The 19,925-nt window shown below is 53.8% G+C and overlaps 3 protein-coding genes across 5 annotated transcripts; 1 reads left to right on the top strand and 2 right to left on the bottom strand.

The window, feature by feature from the left end:
- Positions 1–518: 518 nt before the first annotated feature.
- On the bottom strand, positions 519–5,215 carry ACAD8 (acyl-CoA dehydrogenase family member 8; the record flags this gene model as incomplete). The annotated part of the gene is made up of 11 exons (XM_080631543.1): positions 519–707; positions 1,132–1,234; positions 1,995–2,147; positions 2,222–2,319; positions 2,412–2,547; positions 2,902–3,039; positions 3,252–3,328; positions 3,517–3,626; positions 3,864–4,033; positions 4,429–4,529; positions 5,122–5,215. The coding sequence occupies 11 exons, from the start codon at positions 5,213–5,215 to the stop codon at positions 655–657; spliced, it is 1,233 nt and encodes a 410-aa protein (XP_080487669.1). The 3' UTR covers positions 519–654.
- Positions 5,216–5,286: 71 nt separating this feature from the next.
- THYN1 (thymocyte nuclear protein 1) lies at positions 5,287–9,271 on the top strand. 3 transcript variants are annotated; one of them, XM_080631745.1, is made up of 8 exons: positions 5,287–5,423; positions 5,965–6,048; positions 6,496–6,725; positions 6,895–6,963; positions 7,422–7,514; positions 8,142–8,237; positions 8,843–8,993; positions 9,106–9,271. In XM_080631745.1, exons 2-8 carry the CDS (start codon positions 6,006–6,008, stop codon positions 9,150–9,152), a joined length of 729 nt encoding a protein of 242 aa, XP_080487871.1. In that variant the 5' UTR covers positions 5,287–5,423; positions 5,965–6,005; the 3' UTR covers positions 9,153–9,271. The 3 variants fall into 3 exon arrangements, with proteins under 3 accessions (XP_080487871.1, XP_080487869.1, XP_080487870.1); XM_080631743.1 differs by having other exon boundaries at positions 8,843–9,211; XM_080631744.1 differs by having other exon boundaries at positions 5,411–5,423; positions 5,962–6,048; positions 8,843–9,211.
- Positions 9,272–12,456: 3,185 nt separating this feature from the next.
- VPS26B (VPS26 retromer complex component B) lies at positions 12,457–19,797 on the bottom strand. Its single transcript, XM_080631694.1, has 6 exons — positions 19,372–19,797; positions 15,877–16,033; positions 14,714–14,878; positions 13,980–14,155; positions 13,222–13,364; positions 12,457–12,697 (listed from the first exon to the last, which is right to left on the bottom strand). Exons 1-6 carry the CDS (start codon positions 19,592–19,594, stop codon positions 12,551–12,553), a joined length of 1,011 nt encoding a protein of 336 aa, XP_080487820.1. The 5' UTR covers positions 19,595–19,797; the 3' UTR covers positions 12,457–12,550.
- Positions 19,798–19,925: the final 128 nt, after the last annotated feature.

Here is a 19,925-nt window from a genome sequence, read left to right as displayed (position 1 = left end):
GATTAGGAACAACAGGTAACTGTTGCCATGCAGTACCTTAGTGTTTGTACTGCTTAGATTAAGCACCAATATGTGGTAGGAATAGGGAGAACAAGCAGTCAGTCCATTGGGAAAGGTGTGCTGGGATTAAAAGGAATGCTTCCAGGTAGCCCAGAAGCATCCTGCTTCATAAAAAGTTAAAAAGCCATTGCTAAGTGGTTAGAGCTGCAGTTATGTGGGTAAGTTGTTCCCTATGTTCCCTATGTCCCCAGAGGCCAGGTTTTAAAGCAGAGCAAATAGCTCCTTTGAACTAAAGATGAAAAATCCCATGGGATTAAGGCTGCACCTCTGCCCGGCATTCCCATTTCAGCCCTGACTCAGCAGAGCCTGGGGTTCCTCTGGGGTGGCAAGCAGCCCGTGATGGAGATGTGGAGACAGAGGCTCGTATTCACCGCTGCGATTTGCATCCTCAGGCTGCACAATAGGATCCACGGAAAGGCAGCTCTGCCAGGCACAGAGTGGCAGCATGTGAGGGGCATCCAGCTGTGCGCTTCCAGTCAGGATGAGGCAGAAAGGCTGTTTCCACAGGGATATCCCTCTCTGTGCTCCCAGGGAGGGAAACAGAGTGAGTGTAACAGACAACGGCATTTTAAGGCTGGAGAAGAGCTCCTGGCTTCAGCCCTGCAGCAGGCTCCTGGCCACGATCATCCGCATCACCTCATTGGTACCTGCAGCAGGACAGGGGTGCAAAAGAGAGGCAGTCAAGGGATTTTCCCCCACATAGAGGATTCTCCCCTGATCAGCAGTTTCCAGCACAGAAAAGCTCCTCCCACTGATGGAGGTGGCATTTAGGAGGTGCTGGGGCAAAACCCAACAGTGCTCAGGCTTCAGAGTGGCAGATGCTTGTATTGATTTGGGCTTCGAGAGGATGCAGCACCAGGAGTGGATATAAACCAACATCCAGGTTTTCACTATGAACACACATACAACGCAGAGAGGGAGTGCGGACCCACTTGGTACTGGAAAGAGGATGTCCTGGGTGTAGGTGAAGGGATGGCAAAGGAGGGAATATAGAATGGCCCGAACGAGATCAGAAGAGGGCAGCCCCTGTCAGAGACACGATGTTTTACTGGCAGTAACAGTGCCCTTTACCTTCCAGGATCTGGTGGACTCTGACATCTCGCACGAACTGCTGCACGGCATAGTCCTTCAGGTAGCCATAGCCCCCGTGCATCTGCAGGGCCTGGTTACAGATCTGAGAAGAGAACAATCCCCAGTGAAGGGACCTGGAGGACACGGCAGGGACAGGAGCTTGGTAAGGACCCAGGAACCTTCCTGGTTTCTTTGTTCTGGTCACTTAATCCCATCTCTCAAGTGTGGTGCAGCAGCAAGGCACTCCCAGTGCCCACCAGTGCTGCTGTCAATGCCAGCACGTCACCCACGTGCTCTTTCACATTAATGATGCATTTATAACACAGAAATACCAAGGAAAACGCTTTTAAGGGGTACTTTGCTGCATGTCTGTGGTGCTACCGGTGCAAACCGCCAACACCACCACCATCTACTGGTCAGAGAGGGAGAAATTGTTCCTTTTCCTCCCTTCTTGCTTCCCCTTTTCAGGGAAGGGACATTTTGTGGTCTTTTCTCAGGGGTCTATCAAAGAGCACTTGCTACCTGGCAATCATGGAATGGGTTGGGCTGGGAAGGAGCTTAGGATCATCCAGTTCCAACCCCCTGCCTTGAGCAGGGACATCTCCCAGCCTGCAGCATGCGTATTGTCCTGCTCTGCTCCCTGTCCTGTCCCCCTCCTTGGTCCCCTTGGCAGGGCAGGAAGCACAAGCCTGAGCTGTGGAGCCTCCACAGGCTGCAGAACTCGGTCCCATGAACGCCCTGCTCCTGAAATCAGGCTTCTGGCCCAATGAACGTGCTTGGGGCTGGGTTGTGACAGCGCCCAGCTGCCTTCTGACACCCTGGAGGGTCTGCAAAGCTCCCAGGCGATGCTCTGAGTAACCCACCTCAAAGCACGCATCAGTAGCAAAGAGCTTGGCCATGGAGCACAGCACCGGCGCGTCCTCCCGCTCCTCCTGCAGCGCCCGCGCCGCGTTGCGCACCATCAGCCGTGCTGCCACCAGGCGTGTGGCCATCTCGGCCAGCCTGAACTGCAGGTACTGCGCAGGGGAAAGCGGGTCAGCATCTCCGGGGGGCCTGGGCCACGTCCCCTCCCAGCTCTGATGGAGGGTACCTGGTTGTTTGCCAGCGGCTCCCCAAACTGCTTGCGGACGGTGAGATGCTCCTGAGCCAGGAGCACAGAGGCGTGAGCAGCTCCTAACGAACAGGAAGCTGGTGGGAGGAGGCAGGGACACAGTGAATGTGAAGCAGTCGCAGGCAGAGAACAAGAGGATCCTGCCCTCCTGCGCTCTCGGCTTTCTTACCGATGTTTATCCTGCCTCCATTGAGGCCCTTCATGGCAATGCTGAAGCCCTGCCCTTCGGCTCCCAGCCGGTTGCTGACGGGAACCACGCAGTCCTCAAAGATCACAGCCCGAGTTGGCTGGGAGTTCCAGCCCACCTGGGGAAGAGCAGAGTGCCCTCAGCCTGCCCAAGGAGCGGCACGGCTCCAGTTCCCAGCACAGAACTGCTCTCAGCCTCTCCTTGCCAAGCTGCTGCAGAGCACCCCAGGCTATGTGGTTTGGCCTCAGTGTGGAAACAGGAATGATCTATTTGAGAAGAGGCACGCATCCAGCGGTCCGCGATGCTTCCAACATTAAAACCCTTCCCTTCACAAAGGGCAAACTTCGCCTAAGCTGGGCTTGGCTTGGGAAGAACGTTCCAGGTGGGATTCTGGTTCCACTCCAGAAGAGATCCCTCGTCGTTATCCTGCACTCCCCTCAAGCACGCGGGAAGCAAGCCCCAAGCCTCTTACCTTCCTCTCTTTCTTCCCAAAGCTGAGCCCTGGTGTTCCCTTCTCCAGCACCAGGCAGGAGATGCCCTTGGGGCCTGGGCCTCCTGTGCGACACATCACCACGTAGACATCCGTGTCCCCCCCTCCGCTGATGAAGGCCTGCAGAAAGGCACAAGAAAGGGGTTGCTGTTCTGTGCTAGCCCAGAGCCTGCAGCTACGAAGACCCCAGAAGGTGTTTAGGGACCAGCTCTAGTGAACGCTCTGCAGCGAATACACAGAGATGAGGAGACAGCAGGAAATGGAAATGATGAAACCCAGCCCCCCCTGTGCATGCACTGCATCCAGCAGCTGTAGGAGGAACAAAGAGGTACCTTGGAGCCATTCAGGACATAGGTGTCCCCTTTCCTCTGAGCTGAGGTCAGCAGGGAAGCTGCATCACTCCCACTTCCTGCTCAAGAGGTAAGGAAGCAGCCAGTGAAGCAAGCCCAGAGCCTGAACCCCCCCCACACCTGCCCCTTCCCAACATCCCGGTGACTGCCCAGGTAAACACGAGGAGAAGCTTCCCTGCTGCTTGGAACGGTCAAGGCCGGTCCAGCTCCGCTGGGAGCCTGGGAAGGAGACGATGAGGATGCTCACCTGGCTCAGTCAGGCAGTAAGAAGCAAACTGTTCCATGCTGCAGAGGGACGGGCAGAACCTGCGCCTCTGCTCCTCGCTGCCAAAGGTGTCGATCATCCAAACACACATGCTGGAGCAGCACAGAAGGAGCAGCATTACAGGAGGCCTGCACAGCCAGGACTTAACCCTATCTTGCACGCCACGAAGCTAGAATCGCTTCCTGGTGGCATCTCCTTTTGGAGCCTGCTTGTTCACAACCACTAAGAGATCCTCACAGGGATGGGTCTACTCAGGGTCCCAACTTGAACTAAGAAGCAGCACCAAGGGAGCTGCCTCCGCTGGATGCAGAGCCCACGGAACAACTCACTTGTGGATGCTCATATAAGCAGTGGTGCTGGTACATCCCGTTGAGAGCGCTTCAAAGATTATGGAGGTATCAAGTCTTGACAATCCAGAGCCACCGACGTCTGGCTTCACATAGATCCCACCAAATCCCAGCTGGGCTGCCTTCCGCATTGTGCCCACAGGGAAGATTTCCTATTGGGACAGGCAGAGGGAGTGCAATAATCAGGATGAATTCAATCTCAGCATTCAAACTCTTTTGGTACAGCAAGGCCAGACCCAAACTCCTCCAGAGCTGACGTTAACTGGGTGGGTTATAGAATGCTTTGTCTCTACCTAGGCAGATAGAGACCATCTTCAGGAGTAAACCCAGGTCTCAGATGATTGAACAGCCTGGCCAGGGAAGCTTCAAGGTCTTTCTGATGGCTTCCCAACCCCAGCTGCAGCAGCAGCTTCAAAGCCAAGCCCTACAGATGATGTGACAGCACCGAGGAGCTACTGCAGGACCACCCCTCCAGGGAGCCCCAAGACCCATCATGCCCTAAGGGACAAGAAAGCAGAGCGGTACAACCCTGCTGGGGCTGTGGTACCTTCTCATCCCACTCAGCCATGTGAGGAGCCATCTCCTTAGCAGCAAAATCTAGGGCAATGCTCTGGAATCCCTTCTGCTCCTCAGTGAGGCCAGCGGATGCTAGGGAAGAAAGAAGAGAGATCAGAAGCTGTGTCTGCTGCAGGAAAATGAGTGTCCAACAGCATCCAAGTGTCCCAAGGACTGGGCCTGCAAGGCAGTCGAGAAGCAAGCTAAGAATAAAGCAGCCCTCTATAGCTTTAGTTAGAGCCTGCATCCTGCTTCACCCAGCACTGATTTGTTGGTTCCCCTCCCAGGGATGCTGCAGCTCCAGTCCCACACGCTGTTACACCCGGCAGCAATGCATCTGGGCAGCGCTCAGGAATCCCGTAGGAGGAGAGCAGCTCGGCCCCAGCTGTTATCCCGGTAACCAGAGCCCCCGCTCAGCATCAGGGGTACCCGCCGCCTGTTCTGCCTCCCCAGTGTTGCACCGGGCCCTCCCGAGCCACGCTGACCCGCAGCCGAGCCTGAGGACACAACCAAGGTACCGGCAAGGGGAAGGAGCGCTTGGGCTCTCCCGGCCCGCACCACCCTGCGCCAGCAGCGGGGACATCTCCCCTCGGCCGCTCACCTCTCCCTGGGCCCCGGCACCTGCGGGAGGGGGGGGTCCCGGGGCTCCCCATCCCTTCCCACCCCATCCCGTTCCGCTGCTCACGGTCGATGCAGGAGGCGATGCGGCGCCGCCCGGCCGCGCACCGCAGCGATGGCAGCAGCAGCCGCGCCGCTCGGGGGGCTCCGCACCAGGCCATGGCGCGGCCGGACCGCAGGCTCCTCCGCCGGCGGCCGCGGTCGGGTGCAGGCTGGGAGCTGTAGTCCGGCCCCCGGCGCCTCCCGCCTGCGCGCTGGTTCCGGGAAGGGGGCGAGCCCGCGGGCTCTGCCGCCTCCGCCTGCATAACGGTGCCCGCTGACCCGCGGCCGGCAGCAGCGCGGTCCCCGCTGCCAGGAGGAGAGGAGCCGGTGAGGGGGAGCCGGGGGGCGCGGTAGGGAGGGATGGAGCGGGGCAAGGAGGGAAGGGAGCGCTTGGCACGGGAGGTGGAAAAGTTGATGCCACCGGAGCCGGATCAGTGCCAAGGGGCCGCTGGCGAAGGGGCAGGGGTTGGACGCGCCAGCCCTTGCTCAAGGGGGATTGCGGGCGTTCAGCTGTGAGTAAGAAGTCGAGGCAGAGCCCCGAGGTGGGAGGCTGCGGAGCCGAGTGGCTCTCCCTTCCCTTGCGCCTCTTGCAGGGCAGAGGGGGCCGCGCTCGGGACGAGCACCTCGGGGCCTCTCCTCCATCACTGTGGAGCGAAGCTGCCCTTCTGCTGGTGTCCATCAGCGCGGGTCCTGCCTCCGGCACCGCGGGTGTGGTCCTCAGCCAGTGCCAGCGTTAGCACTGATAGAGGAAATGGCTGGGCCCGGGGAAGGAAATCATTCACTCTCCACTCACCGCACGGCTTCTACAGCACTGCCTCTGCTCTCCTCAGCTTACCTGAGCGCTCCTCCTTCTTCCCTCCTTCAGCAGGAGCTTCCCAGTGAAGAGAAGATCATTCCAGGAGAGCAGAGATGCCCTGGCCGAGCAGGAAGAGAGACAAAGCAGCAGTAGCAGGTCTGTGCTGGCGTCCTCACTAACTCCCACTTGAGGTCCAAGCTGTAGTGAAACTGCAGTCATCTTAACCCACATGGGTTCCAGACAGCGTTTCCTCTGTGCAAACGGGCCGAGCAGCCAGGGGTGACCGAGGCCAGGCTGTAGATGCGTTCACAACACCAGGTGGTTAAGAAACACAATTCACATCCATTTACAAAGAGCTTCCACCTGCGTGTGCGCAGTGGAGCATGGTGTCTGCACAGACAAAACCCCAAAGAGCAAGAACCTGGTGCTTGAGGCACTATTCTGTGGTGTTCAAAGCAGAAGATGAACAAGGTGCCCAGCTGGCTCATCCATGGCACTCCTCTGCTTAATGAACTCCAGCAAATAAGCATCATCTTAGCCTTTAATCACTCCTGTTGGAAACCAAATGAGGTTTATCTGAATGTTTTGTTGTCTCTTTTAAAGATAAAAAGGAGCCCGATGCTAAAATTGCCAAAACTGAGGAGGAGGCTCCGGATAAGGAGGAAGAGGAGAAGTCCACAAAAGCTCCAGCTGGGAGCTCCAAGTCAGGGTGGAAGAACTGGAAGAAGACAAAGGAGTCTGACTCCGGTGGGGAGGAGAGCAAGATCACGTACTGCCACTGGCTGCTGAAATCAGAACCAGAGAGCAGGCTGGAGAAGGGAGTGGATGTGAAAGTAAGCACCTGCACCCCCCTTACTCAGCAGAGTACAGCAGCAGTGTCACTGCCACCCCCAGAGTGCTGAGTTACAGGCTCAGGCGATCCGGATGAGCACTGTTGTGTCTTTACTTCTCAAACCCCATTTGTCTCCCCGCAAAACCCTGTGTTTTCATTGCCTTTGGCAGTTCAGCATTGATGACTTGAAAGCTCAGCCCAACCAGACCACCTTTTGGGATGGAGTAAGAAACTACCAGGTAAGGAGCACACGACAGAGGAAGGCACTGCAATAGCACCGGGAAAATGGGTAACCTGTTCGTTTGCCTGAAGAAAGGATTTGCTTTTGAGGCTGTACCTGTCAAAGGTTGGGCAAATTACATCATCCAGCTTTCCTTTCGCTTTGAGCAGCCCTTATTCGCCTTGGCAACCTCTTGCAAGTCTGTCCTTACTCAAACACTGTCAGTGGACATCAGCTTTCTGTTCCAGGCCTCTCCGCAGAGGAAATCCATGTGTGCTTCCACTACTATACATGCTTCCCCCCATACATGATCAGCTCTGCTGAACTGCTGGATTCCCACATGCTTTCTAACCATCAGGAGCTTGTCTTTAGCCTGGTTTTTATTTCACATTCACTGTCTTGTTAGTTCCTGTTCCTGCTGCTTATATTGAAACCCTTGATGCAAAGAGCTCAAAATCTCTTCTTTACACCTGACAGGCAAGGAACTTCCTGAGAGCCATGAAACTCGGGCAGCAGGCCTTCTTCTACCACAGTAACTGTAAAGAGCCTGGCATTGTCGGCATTGTCAAGGTGAGTGCCTCTTCCTTGTCCAGTGTTTTGGGGCAGGGAATGGGTTATCAAACAGCTCCTTAGCCCTGCTTCTGTCTCTGCACCAAAGGAGGGCAAAAGCTGTCCAGTGGGAGCAGGAGGTGAGCCTGGGACATCAAGGCTCAAGGGCAGATGTCACGGCAGGGCTGACACAAGCACTTCTCCCTGGAGAAGTGGGACCAAACTGTTCTGCTGGCATGTCAGGGCGCTTCCAGCCAGGTGTTGCTCCACACTGATCAAACTCTGACTCAGTTCCAGTCAGCAATGAAACCTCGGGCACAGAGCAGCTTCTGCAGGAGGAGAACTCACCACAAAGGCTCTCATCCTCTACCCAGTTTTCCTCTGTTGTGCGTGCTCTTCTCCATCGTGTTCCAAAGAGGTGATGGGGCTTTGCTGACAACCATCCTGCTCTGCAGTGCTTCGACCCAAGAGATGGAAAGGAAGGAAATGCATCTCGCTGTTAGAATGGAGCTCAGGGAAAGCCAGGCTGGCTTGTGCGTCAGGATTAGTCCTTCTCTCTAGTCACAGCTTGCTCAAGGGCATTTCATAGCCTTTGCTGACAAATAGCTTTGAACTGATGTCTCACGTTCTTCTCCCTTTCTGCTTCAGGTCGTAAAGGAGGCTTACCCTGATCACACACAGTTTGATCAGAAGAATCCTCATTATGATTCCTCCAGCAGAAAAGAGAACCCCAAATGGTCCATGGTAATGTAGTAAACTAAATACAGCTGCTTCAAGCTCTGTGTGCAAGCTGAGTGGAGGCAGAAGCCTCTTTGCATCATACTGTGTGTCTCCTTAAGCTTCTGTCGTGGCCTAGCTACCTTGTTCTCTCTCAAGAAGGTCAATCCTGATAGTTTCTTTGCCTTTTCCCCTATTTCTTCCAGAAGGCTGCCAGATCTATCTCCCTAAGTCTTTAAATGTTGGATGCAGACTGACATCCATGCACAGCAGGATTCTGGGTTAGCAAAGAGAACATCCTGAAGTACCACTCTCAGCCTAGCACAAAGCAAGCTGTAGTTCTGAGGCACACTCAATGACAGGAATGTTTGCAGGCTGGCTACGTCCTACAGCTTCATTCTGTATTGCCTGTGCCAGCATGGATGTGTGCTGCTAGTGCCCAGTGCTCACATTGCTCTAAGCACATCACCTGCCAGGAGCAGCCCAAAGTTCTTTTAGCCTCAAGCAAGGAAAAGCTTCCACACCATTATAAGGTGGCATTTGCTTCAGTTTAAGATCTTTATCCCCCGCCACCAAATATCTTACGTGATGTCTGGAGGCTTTAACCTCCTCTGCTGCCCCTCACTTCCCAGGTGGATGTGCAGTTTGTGCGGATGACCAAGCGGTTCATCCCGCTCTCCGAGATCAAGGCTCACCACCTGGCACACAAAGCAGATGGAGGCCCCCTCAAGAACATGATGCTCTTCACAAGACAACGGCTTTCCATCCAGCCACTGACACAAGGTAGGAAACTTCTTCTCTGCACTCCTGGTGCTATCCCCTGCGGAGGCAGCCCTCACTCCGAGTGCCTGCAAGTCCCATTTACGGCTTTTCCTCCCTTACCTTTCCAACACAGAGGAGTTTGATTTCGTCTTGAGCCTGGAAGAGGAGAAACCACATTAAGAACCTACCAGCAGCACAGTTTGTACCTTGCCACTGATGCCTCCTCCTAAACCAGCCTAATTCCCAAGTTCCTTTGCTCAACCCCAGCAACAAAATGTGCCTGCACATGATCCACAGCCCCACATCCCTTCTCCTGACACACTGTTACTTGCTTCTTTTTAAATAAAGCTTTTTGAGAATCAGCTGCAGCTTCTCCTTTGTAAATCTGGGAAATCTGCGGTTTAGCTCCTGAGGGGCCAAACATCCTCCTTGGGGATCTACTACAGGATCCAGTGCGGTTCCATGTGCTGCAGAGGCACATTTCTCTGCAGGAAGGTATCACTAGGACGTTTAAATACACATGCAGCTTGCTTGCTGCAAAGCACATCAGTTAACTTCCTATAGGTACCAGACTCCTCAGGTTATTTAAGCTCTGGAATCAGGGAAGTGGAAGATAATACAGCCACCTTGCTCATTTTAAGCTATAAGGGTTCTCCACCAGCAAAGCTTCTAAAGGAAGACTAAGGATTGACAAAGCTGCCAAAGGACAGACTGCTCCTGGAGGACTGCGCTGCACAGCACTAAGGGAAAATGGCTTCATACCATAAAGAACCCAAGGCCAGAGGCAGGCACCATGAACCACAGCAGACCAGGTCGTGCACAGCATTGACAGCCAGGGCTGGCTCTTTTTAATTGGAGAGACAAAAAAACCCAAGTTGGAAAATACAGCCATTGAAAAGACGACGAATTAAGAAACATGTAAACACAGCAGAGGCTTACTTACAGGTTGCACTGCTTGGTTGGAGTACTTGCACGCTGCCCCTGCTCCAGCCTGCCTGGGGAGAGGGAATGAGCCAAGGGCTGAACAGAACCTCAGGGGACACGACTGCTCCAGTGCTGTCTGCCCCTTACATGCTAAGGAAATGCTCTTCTCTAGTACCTGCAGTGACCTTATGCTTCGGCTTCTCTCTGAAGAGGCTCAGCACATCTGCTCCACCCCAGACAAACACAGGGCCTAGTGGGCAACAGGTTGAATGGTCCATTAGATGAAGGAAAAAATGGGAATCATTTCTACATTCTGGTTCCACAAGCAGGGACACAGGAGAGGGGCACAGAGGAGGGAAAAATCAACCCAAACGACTCATGCACCTTTTCCAAGCTAACCCTCCCTAAGTGGTGAGCAGATGTTGAACAGAACTCTCCCAACTGTGCCTTGTTGTCCCACATCCAGTACTGCTGCTGTTCAGCCAGTAAACAAAACACTCCTGGAATGCAGAGACACCTTCATCCACCAGGTTTCTTTAATACCACGTGGCCTACAAGCAAGAGGAATGGGCAAGGATGGGAATTCCAGGTGGGATGGGAGCTGAGGGGAAGCTAGAGGGGGGTTAGAGTACTGCTGTGCTCAGCTAAGCCATGGAAGGATAGTCTGCTATCCCCAGAGGCTCCCATCGGAGCCCTAAAAGATTGTATTGCCACAGCACAGGTTCCCCCTACACAGAGAGGGATAGAAAGGAGTAAATCCAGATTCCTTTGCCGCTGAGGCCTGCAGCAGGTCCCCACCCCCTGCCCTGCCACAGGGCAGTTGTCTGAAGTCCGGAAGACCCAGCTCCAGCCCACAGCACAGACCTCTCATGGGCAGAAAGCAAACCACGTCTTCAGATGAGAGCAGCACATGGTGAGACACAGCATCGGGCAGGGACGAGCTCAGTAGTGTCCTCTACAACAGCGCGATCTGTCCAGCTCTACTGACAACCACAGCCTTACACGTGGTGAGGAGAAGATAACTTACTTTGGCAAGCAGAAACACACATTTATCACTGGAGTGCAGTAGCTTAGTACATAAAATGCTCCCCTTCTCACCTAGGCCCCGCTCCCTCCACCAGCACCACTCCACTAAACAAAGCAGAAGATACCCTAGTGAGCCACCAACTCACAGGGAAATCCAGGCAAATCGCACTCAACAGAGCTCATATCCCAGCATTTCCTGCAGGCTTCTCAATCTCCATCTGGTAGGAGGTCTAGCCCCCTGCTTCCTCAAAGGGCAGCTAAACAGGGTGGATATTCTCCAGACTCCATCAAGTCTACAAAGCCACATCTAATTGTTAATGGAGGAATGACTCCCTTCTGGGAATGTTCTCATGATTTCACTTAGCTGAAGACTAGGAAAAGCTTAATTCAGGGAAGGAAAAGCCCACATTCAGGTTCTCAGTTCACAGCATTACCCTCAGACCTTCGAGCTCAGACCTTAGGAATGTGCCTCTGGAAACACAGAGCTCTACCATCCTTCCAGTTGCTGCTTGGCTTCATCTAGCAGCACACACAGGCCATAAGCTTCTTAAAACCATTTCATCTACTTTCTGTCCTTCCTAATCCTCATCCCACAGGCTTGAGGAAGCAAACACAACTGTACACACGTGTTTCTATACTGCCCTGTCTGTCCCTACTACAAAGACTGCTCTGCCACAGGGACACAGGAACGAGCAGGACAGGGTGTGCAGCGTAAGCCCACTCCCAAGAGAGCCCCCACTGATGTCTCACCTCCCAAAAGCATCCTCTAGAGCCCTCCAGGCCACTCTGCCCTTGCTCTGCAGCAGCAGTCAGAGAGAGGCACTCAGGCAGGCGCTGGGACAACACTAGGAAGGCACTGCTCTTGGCCAGGAGCCTTCTGCCCCCTTCTGTTTCCCACTCAACAGCACTGGGACCTTCACAGCTCTGCCCAATCTGTGCCACCTCCTCCTGCGCTCTCATGCCTCGCTCCCTCCTGCCAGGCACTGCTCCTCCTTGCCACGACACACAGGAGCTCCACAGCAAGGCCACTGCAGCGTGCTCAGTGTGGCTGAGTCAGTGACATGATACAGCTGTTTGTGACAAGGAATCCAGCATGGAAAGGAAGGGGAGGCAGCGAGGGGATAACACTCAGCACTTCAAGAAGGCCACCCCTCAGTCCGAGTCCCTCCTTTACCTTCCAGCTAATCCCTGTGTCCTTTCCCCTCGTGAAGGTTTCAGAAAGGCAAGACAACATCCATCCCACACCCAGAGCAACCTCCACCCCGCTGGGAAGCAGCAGCAGATGTGGCCTTCACTTACTCTCTCCCTCCCCGCTGCCACAGCAAAAGGGTCTCGGGGCAGAGAGGAGATCAGGCAGCTCCGCAGCCTCGGGACACATGCCCCAACGCAGCCGATCCCAGAGGAATGTCGTTGATTGGGAAGCACTGAGGCACCTTCAGCCCCGCGGCGCCAGTGCTGCAGCTCGCTTTGCTCTCCCCATCCCTTCCCACCCTGCGAGTCCTTTGAAGAAAGGAATTAAGTCAAAAACGGGTATTTGTTTTCACAAAGTCTCTCAAGTGTTTTCTCCTCCTCCTCCTCCTGCTGCTGCTGTCCCTCTGGCTCCACAGCAGCATCCTCTGCGTGGCCCCTCACTGCCGGCCGTTGTTCTCTGCAGGCTGGTTGGGGGTCTTGGCCTCGGGGTGCGAGGAGGTCCCCTCGAAGCGCTGGGAGGCGATGGCTGCTTGGTGGGACATGCTCTTCCTCACGATGTCTCCTTTCCGCCAGAGCACCACCTCCTGCAGTAACACAGCCAGCAGGCCTCGTCAGGGCTTGTGGGGCCTCCTCCTGGCCCCAGCCAGGCCCAAAGGCTGAGCCAGGCAAGCAGTGAGAGCTCAGCCCACGCCAACATCTTACACCATGTGTACGCATGAGGCCATTTCCAGCCTTGGTATGTTTGGGTAGAGCACTCCTCCCCAGGGTCTGAGCACACAGAGGCAACCCACTGGACATCTAGGGCAGCCATGGGCTACTGCCATGGGCTACCACATTGGAATGGGTAAGGTGAGAAGCTCCACCACGGGGCAACAGTGGAAAAGAAATCCCAGTTAGGCACCTGCTACATGCACATTTGACCCATGCGGACCACTCTTTGCACACTCTCATTAGTATATGGGTATTGGTATATGGAATATCCTTATGGATATTCAGTCAAGAACATGATTCTCCCCATGGGAATCCCAAATTCCCAGAAGGTGCTTCTAACACAGGATCCCAAGTGACAGTCCACAGGTCCAGGAAGAAAACCAGCTCTGCTCCTCACCTGCTGTTTGAAGTAGCGTCTCTCTTCCTCATCGATCAGCACCAGGTTGAGGTAATAACGCACCGAGAACTTCTTGTTGATGTCCCTCATGGTTGGAGTCAGCTCATAGCCAGCCAGGAAAAGCCTGATGGGAATGGACTCCCCTGCAAAGTGCACAGAACCATCAGCACAGGCAGAATGCACAGCTCTAAACTAGGAGGGCACCAGCGAAACACCTCACTAGGCCACAAACATTGTGACCATCTCCACAGGTGGAGTAAGATGAGCAAGAAGATCTCAACCCCCTTCAGAAACCCATGGCCAGATCCTGCCCTTGCTGACAGCTACTCCACCTCCACTTCTAAGAGCATGGGACTCGCTGTGACCTTCATCAAGACAGCACTGCAGGAAGAAATGAGTAAGGTGCCATTTTCTCTGGCAGAGGAGAATGTGGCACAGGAGACTGGCACAGAGCTAGAACATCATCTTTCTGCTCCAAGCTGCAGCAATGCCAGCTGGTGGCCCATGCCAGCAGGGAATTTACATCTATTCCACTGCTTTAGCACAAGAATTAAGTCACTGCAACTCATTATGCCTCAGTTCCTCCTCATCAGATCAGAAAAGGAAGGGGATCGTGTTTAACCACCTCTGGAAACTGCTGTGAGCCCACCAGTGAAACAGGAGCACACGGATCCAGCTGAAGATACTGCAGGACTCCTGTTCCCATCCTAAAAGACTCCCAAGAAGAGGAATTCTGAAGGGCTCATCTGCCTTCTCACCTCTCACAGGTGCCCCATCCATGATCTCATATTTGGCTATTGTGTCATTCTCATGATAGACGTTGGGGCCAGTCCCTGTTGTTTCTCTCTTGATGATATCTATCTCCATGTGCTTGATCTTGATTCGCACCAGCAGGAAGTAGATCTTGCCAACAATCACATCTTTTAAATGATATCTGGCATATGAAGGGAGAAAGCACCACAATCAGTATCTGCACCATGACGCCAAAGCCTCCAAATCCAATCTTTTAGGTCAATTAAAACTAACCCCAATATTACACCAGAGGGAGGTTTGTCAGCATCAGCTGGGAAAGGTGCATCAAAACTAGCTTAAAAAGAGCTGTTCCCAACTTCTCTGCCTGAATTAAGGTCCCACTTCAGCTGCACTGACTGGTAAAGAGCAGACTTGATACTTGGAAGACACTAGGAAATACTGATCTTGCCAAGGATAATATAGGGAACACAAAGTTACTGCAGCAGCCTCACGCTGTGCTCCAAGCTCAGGGAAGCCACAGCTTCCCACACCTTGATCACAGAGATGTGATCCCCCACATCTATGGGCAGCGCGAGGAACTCACAGATCCTCAGCAGGATCCAACCTGCCTTGCTGGAGCATGTGAACACAGATTCCCTTTGAGGATCATACAGAAGACATGTGCCTCAGGCTTCCAAACCAAGCTGTCCCCTGTAGCAGATGGCTCCTCACAGCCACTGCCTGCTCCCGAGACACTTACTTGGACTTGTTGTACTCAAACTCAATGTGTAGGCAATCCTCAATCCCCACCTCCATCTTGATGGAGGAGTTGAGCTCCGGGTAGGTGCTCAGGGTGTGCACAACTATGTCCATCTCCTTCACCACATCGTTCAGTCTGCGGCTGACGGTCGCACGGAGGAAATACCTGCAAGGCCAGTCCCCTCCTGTTAGGGGGGGCACAGGAAGCAACGGAGACAAGCAGGGAGGGATGTGGGGCTGAATGGGTTGCACTGGACTAGCCAAGCAGTCTCACAAGTATCCTGGCTTCTGGAGCAGCCAATACCCAGGGTTGGAAAAGACAGAAGGGAATTTTCTAATGAAAAAGGCTTCTCTAAGCTTTCATGCACTTGTGAGCTTGAGCTGCCCGAGTACCATTGTGGAGATCCAAGTAACAGCTTGCACATGGTAAAACCACTTTTGCAAGAGATAAGATCACGCAGGTCTCCACAGACACACCTCTTCTTGCAGATCTCAGCCTTCCAACCCCCCTTCAAAGGCCTGTGACTGGATTTCCAGTCAACTGGAGCTCCTTGATGTGAAACTAAGATGATGAAGGGAGTGGAGCATCTCCCTTATGAGGAAAGGCTGAGGGAGCTGGGTCTCTATAGTTTGGAGAAGAGGAGACTGTGGGGGGACCTTATTAGTGTATATAAATATATAAAGGGGGAGTGTCATGAGGATGGAGCCAGGCTCTTCTCAGTGGCAAACAATGATAGGACAAGGGGTAATGGGTACAAACTGGAACACAAGAGGTTCCACTTAAACTTGAGAAGAAACTTCTTCTCAGTGAGGGTGACAGAACACTGGAACAGGCTGCCCAGGGAGGTTGTGGAGTCTCCTTCTCTGGAGACATTCAAAACCCGCCTGGACACATTCCTATGTAACCTTATTTAGGTGTTCCTGCTCTGGCAGGGGGATTGGACTAGATGATCTTTTGAGGTCCCTTCCAATCTCTAACATACTGTGATACTGTGAAACACATGCTGATAAAAGTAGAGCCCTCCAAGACAACTCAGCCCCCCAAAATCCATTGGGAATTACATTCTAAGCTTGTAAGGATGTGTGGGAAGGGATGCAGTGAATACCAGCACCTGCACACTGCACAGAGCCAGGGCCTGGGCTCAGCATGGGGAGGGCACTCACCGTAGCTTCACGTTCTGCCCCGTGTAGGACTCATACGGCTTTTCCACGTGGGTGAACTCAAAGTCAAATGTCTGTGACTGAGTGAATTCACCAGGACGGGCCAGGTCCTTCACCAGGGACACAAACTCATGGTGGTTCCCTCGGTCATAGTAGAGTTCTGGGAAGACAGAAGGACAGGGTAAGCTGTGCTGGTCAATCCCAAGAAAGAAAGAAAGGCAGAAGATGTCACAGACCCTGAAGCAGGAAGAGGTCTATACAGCCTCACCAACTCCAAATCAGGAGCTCACCTTGCCTCAGGGATGTGGGTCACCTCCTATCAGTGTTAATTAGGCTGGTTGAGAAGAGGAGCCAGTGGCTCATGCAATATTCCAGGGAAAAGGCATTGCCACTGTAAGGAGAGGAAAACACCACCACTGCTTCTCTGGAACAGCAAACAGTGACTGAGCAAAATCAAGGACTAGGAGGCTTCCTGCTGTTCCTGCTTATCCTTTGACAACAAAGAGTTTGAGTGGTCTTGATTCCCACCAGGGAATAACAGTGGAGATTGTCACCAATCCTGCAGTAAGCCAGCACTCAGTGCATGACTGCAAAGTGTGTGGGGAGGAAGACAAGTGCTCCATCAGTCAGTGGATAACGCATTAACATCCGTGGGAACCCTGATGAGGGAAGAACATTCACCTTTGGAAGCACTGTTCAAACCAGCTCAGGTAACCAACACCAGCCCATTGCTTCAGTTTCCCCACAACCTTCTTGGGCCTGCACGAAACAACTGCAGGTTTCCTCACTTAATGCACTTCCACAAGTGATCTCCTTTAGGACAAAGCCACAGAAACTTAAAGCCCTGCAATTTGCGTTAACAGCTTGGTATTACAGCTAAGCATCAATGAAACCTGCCCTTCCCAAGGCTGTGTGAGCACTGTGCCTACCAGACACCCACACAGGCCTTCCAAAAGGTAAAGCCTTTGCCAATCTGACATGGTGAGATGAGGAAACAAACCCCAAGTCATCAGTCACACCCCCAAGTTCACTGTCAGCACTAAACTGTGCAGAAGAGGCTTCTAAGAGGGATTAGCAGTGGTCAAGAACTGTTGTGAGACTCACTTCTCCAGTCCTTGAGATGCACAGTGAGACTCCAGCTTGTGACTTCAGTTTCATACACCCCTCTGCTCACCCTATCTCCATAATGGAAGTATTGGCACTAGGACACCCCTCACTTAAGCTAAACAGTGAGTGCCATCAAGCCTGGGCAGGCAGGTGACATAAATAAAGCAGCTCTCTGCATTGAATACATGTCCACAGGGAGGGAAGTGCTTGTTAACATGACAGAAGCCTCATGCCACATAACAAGAGGAACAGATCATCTTGCCACACAATGCAGAAGGCAATGATTGAATTTAAAGCAAGGGGAGGCAAATGTCAGTGCTACCCTGGAAGGGCCCAGGCTGGCACTCTGCAGCCTTAAGTGGAGGAAGGATTGGTATTTCCCACACTTTAGAAGACATTAGGATGTCAAATAGGTCTAAGCTGTAATTGCAGGTTTTGAGGGCTGTAGGGTTTCCAGGTTAAACAAAACCATGCTCAGGACACTGCAAAATGAAATGTTAAACAGGTTCTGTGCTCACCAGTGGCCACACAGGACACAGTGTTCACAGCCTGGACCCTAGTCTGGAACACCTTTCTCCCCACTACACCTCTGTCTCCCTACCTCTATGTATGGTATGGATATTGACCTTGTGACAGTGGGAAGTTGGAATATAAGGCAGGCTGGTTTGAGATGGAAAGCATTAAGGTGGCACAAAGTTCAGCTCTTTAATAAAGCAGCCTGATGGGCAAAAAGAAAGGGCTGGCATGTGGCCACAGCAGCTCTTACCACACTTGCAGGGGTGATAATGTGACTTCAGAGCCCTTATTCTAACCAGGTGAGGCTCACAAGTCTTCCAAAATGGGCAATGCAAAGCAGGTGAGGCAGCACAAAGGAGAGAAGACAGCAGGAAGTGAAGTTCATGCTTAATTTCCACTGACAATCACCATCAACTGGGCTCCCTCCTGAGCAACAGGCTTAGGTACACCCCATTGTTTGCAGGCTCTCCTACCTGGCCTCCCCTTCCCTTCCTAAAAGCAGCATTAAGCACAAGTGAGGCCAGCAAAATCATCCAACACCAGTACTGAGGTTGGATGAGGAAACCTCCAGCTCACTTGCCTACAGCACAAGATTTGCAATGCAGAGGCTGCAGGCCCACAGCTCACACAGTGGTTTTGGGGATCAGAGTGCCACAGACACCAAATGCAGCCGCATCACCAGGAACATCAGCACAAGAGGGATGTGGAGCTGCTGGAGAGAGTACAGAGGAGGCCATGGAGGTGCTGCGAGGGCTGGAGCAGCTCTGCTCTGGAGCCAGGCTGGGTCAGCCTGGAGAAGAGAAGGCTCCTTAAGGGGAGACCTTAGAGCAGCTCCAGTGCCTAAAGGGCAATATCATGATTCCAAGATCCTGAACTTATTTTGGGGTGCAGGGATGAAACATGGACATCTCTACGGGGATCAAGGGTGGGTGTGGCAGCCACCCTTCCTCTGAGAGAGCAGGAAACATTCAATCTGCATTGGTTACACACACGGACAACCACGAGTTTTGAACAACTTGAAGCCACTCAACCAACCATGCAGGGACACACAGACTTGCACTCAAGAAAGAGTCAAGATGGAATTGGCCAAGCTGAAAAGAAGGCCTCAAGAATCCCAGCCCGGTTTGGGTTAGAAAGGACCTTAAAGCTCATCCAGTTCCATAGGCAGGGACACCTTCCATTGGGCCAGGTTGCTCCAAGCCCCTGTGTCCAACCTGGCCTTGAGCACTGCCAGGGATGGGGCAGCCACAGCTTCTCTGGGCACCCTGTGCCAGCGCCTCAGCACCCTCACAGGGAAGAGCTTGTGCCTAAGAGCTCATCTCCATCTCCCACCATAAGAAAGCTCATTCACCCAGGTCAAACAGTGAGGAACAGGGGATGGGGAAGCCCCTGGGATGAATGGGAAAAACCCACCCAGTTGACCACCCTTATCAGAGCCTTTGCTTCCCGAAGTAGGGGGGACAGACAGCCAAGCAACGCCAACAGCAAAGCCATTCTGGAGAATCCCGTCTGGCAGAGGGCACTGCTGGGACATCCAGGCTCAGACCTGCACCTGCAGGAGGTAAAGCAAGCACCACCCACCTTCAAACACATGCATTTACGAGCTGAAATCAGTGCCCGAGCAGAGGCTGGAAAATAGGACGAGGAAATAGGGAACAATGACCTGGAAAAAGGCTGGAGCTCCTTCCCTTCACCAGGTTACCCACCTTCAACAGAGGATGGACTGACTGCGTGTGGCTATAGGGATCCACCATTGGGCAGGAGCACATCTCACTTCACACCATCCCCATCTCCACACCCTAAGGCCCAGCAGCATTCCCAGAACCCGTGCTATGGAGGTGAGGGGAACGGGAGCGCGGCTCAGCGGGGCCTCACCGATCTGCCCGATGAACTCCACTTTGATGCCCTGGTGCTCCAGCCGCTTGTTGGGGTGCTTCAGGGTGAGCACCACCCGCCCGGACACAGTCTCCCCGTCGTAGAAGAGGAAATACTTCTCTTTCTTCCCTTCCTCCGTCTTGTGCTCCACCCGACGCCGGCTCTCGCTGTCGCTCAGCACCAGTTCCAGCTCCACGCTCTGCCCGAACCCGAAGAAGCTCATTGCACCGGCGGATGGGGGGGCGGCCCGGCCTGGCCCCAGGGATGAGAGGAACGGAGAGGAGGGGTCTCGACGGCGGAGGGAGCCCGCAATGCGGCACGGACACAGTCGGCGGGACCCGGGCGCCGCTGGAGGGAGCCCGGGGCGAGCGCGGCCCCGCGGCCCCTCAGCCTTCACCGGGAGCGCGGCCCCCGCCTCACCGCCGGCCCAGGCGCCGCTCACCGCGCATGCGCCGTCCACACCACGGAGCCCCTCACCGGGAGCCGGGCGCAGGCGCGCTGAGCGCGGCGCTGATTGGCTGCGGGGAGCGGCTGCGGCACGCGATTGGCTGGTT

The sequence above is a fragment of the Psittacula echo genome, assembly GCF_963264785.1.
Source record: "Psittacula echo genome assembly, chromosome: 18".
In the NCBI taxonomy this organism is placed as follows: domain Eukaryota; kingdom Metazoa; phylum Chordata; class Aves; order Psittaciformes; family Psittacidae; genus Psittacula; species Psittacula echo.
This window is presented reverse-complemented; position numbering and strand designations above follow the sequence as displayed.

Coding starts and splice junctions, on each gene's coding strand:
- VPS26B (XM_080631694.1), bottom strand. CDS start 19,594: ATGAGCTTCTTCGGGTTCGGGCAGAGCGTGGAGCTGGAACTGGTGCTG. Junction 13,365..13,979: donor GGATGGGGCACCTGTGAGAG/GTGAGAAGGCAG, acceptor TGCACTTTGCAG/GGGAGTCCATTCCCATCAGG. Junction 12,698..13,221: donor GACGCTACTTCAAACAGCAG/GTGAGGAGCAGA, acceptor GTGTTACTGCAG/GAGGTGGTGCTCTGGCGGAA.
- THYN1 (XM_080631743.1), top strand. CDS start 6,006: ATGCCCTGGCCGAGCAGGAAGAGAGACAAAGCAGCAGTAGCAG. Junction 6,726..6,894: donor AGAAGGGAGTGGATGTGAAA/GTAAGCACCTGC, acceptor TGCCTTTGGCAG/TTCAGCATTGATGACTTGAA. Junction 8,238..8,842: donor AGAACCCCAAATGGTCCATG/GTAATGTAGTAA, acceptor CTCACTTCCCAG/GTGGATGTGCAGTTTGTGCG.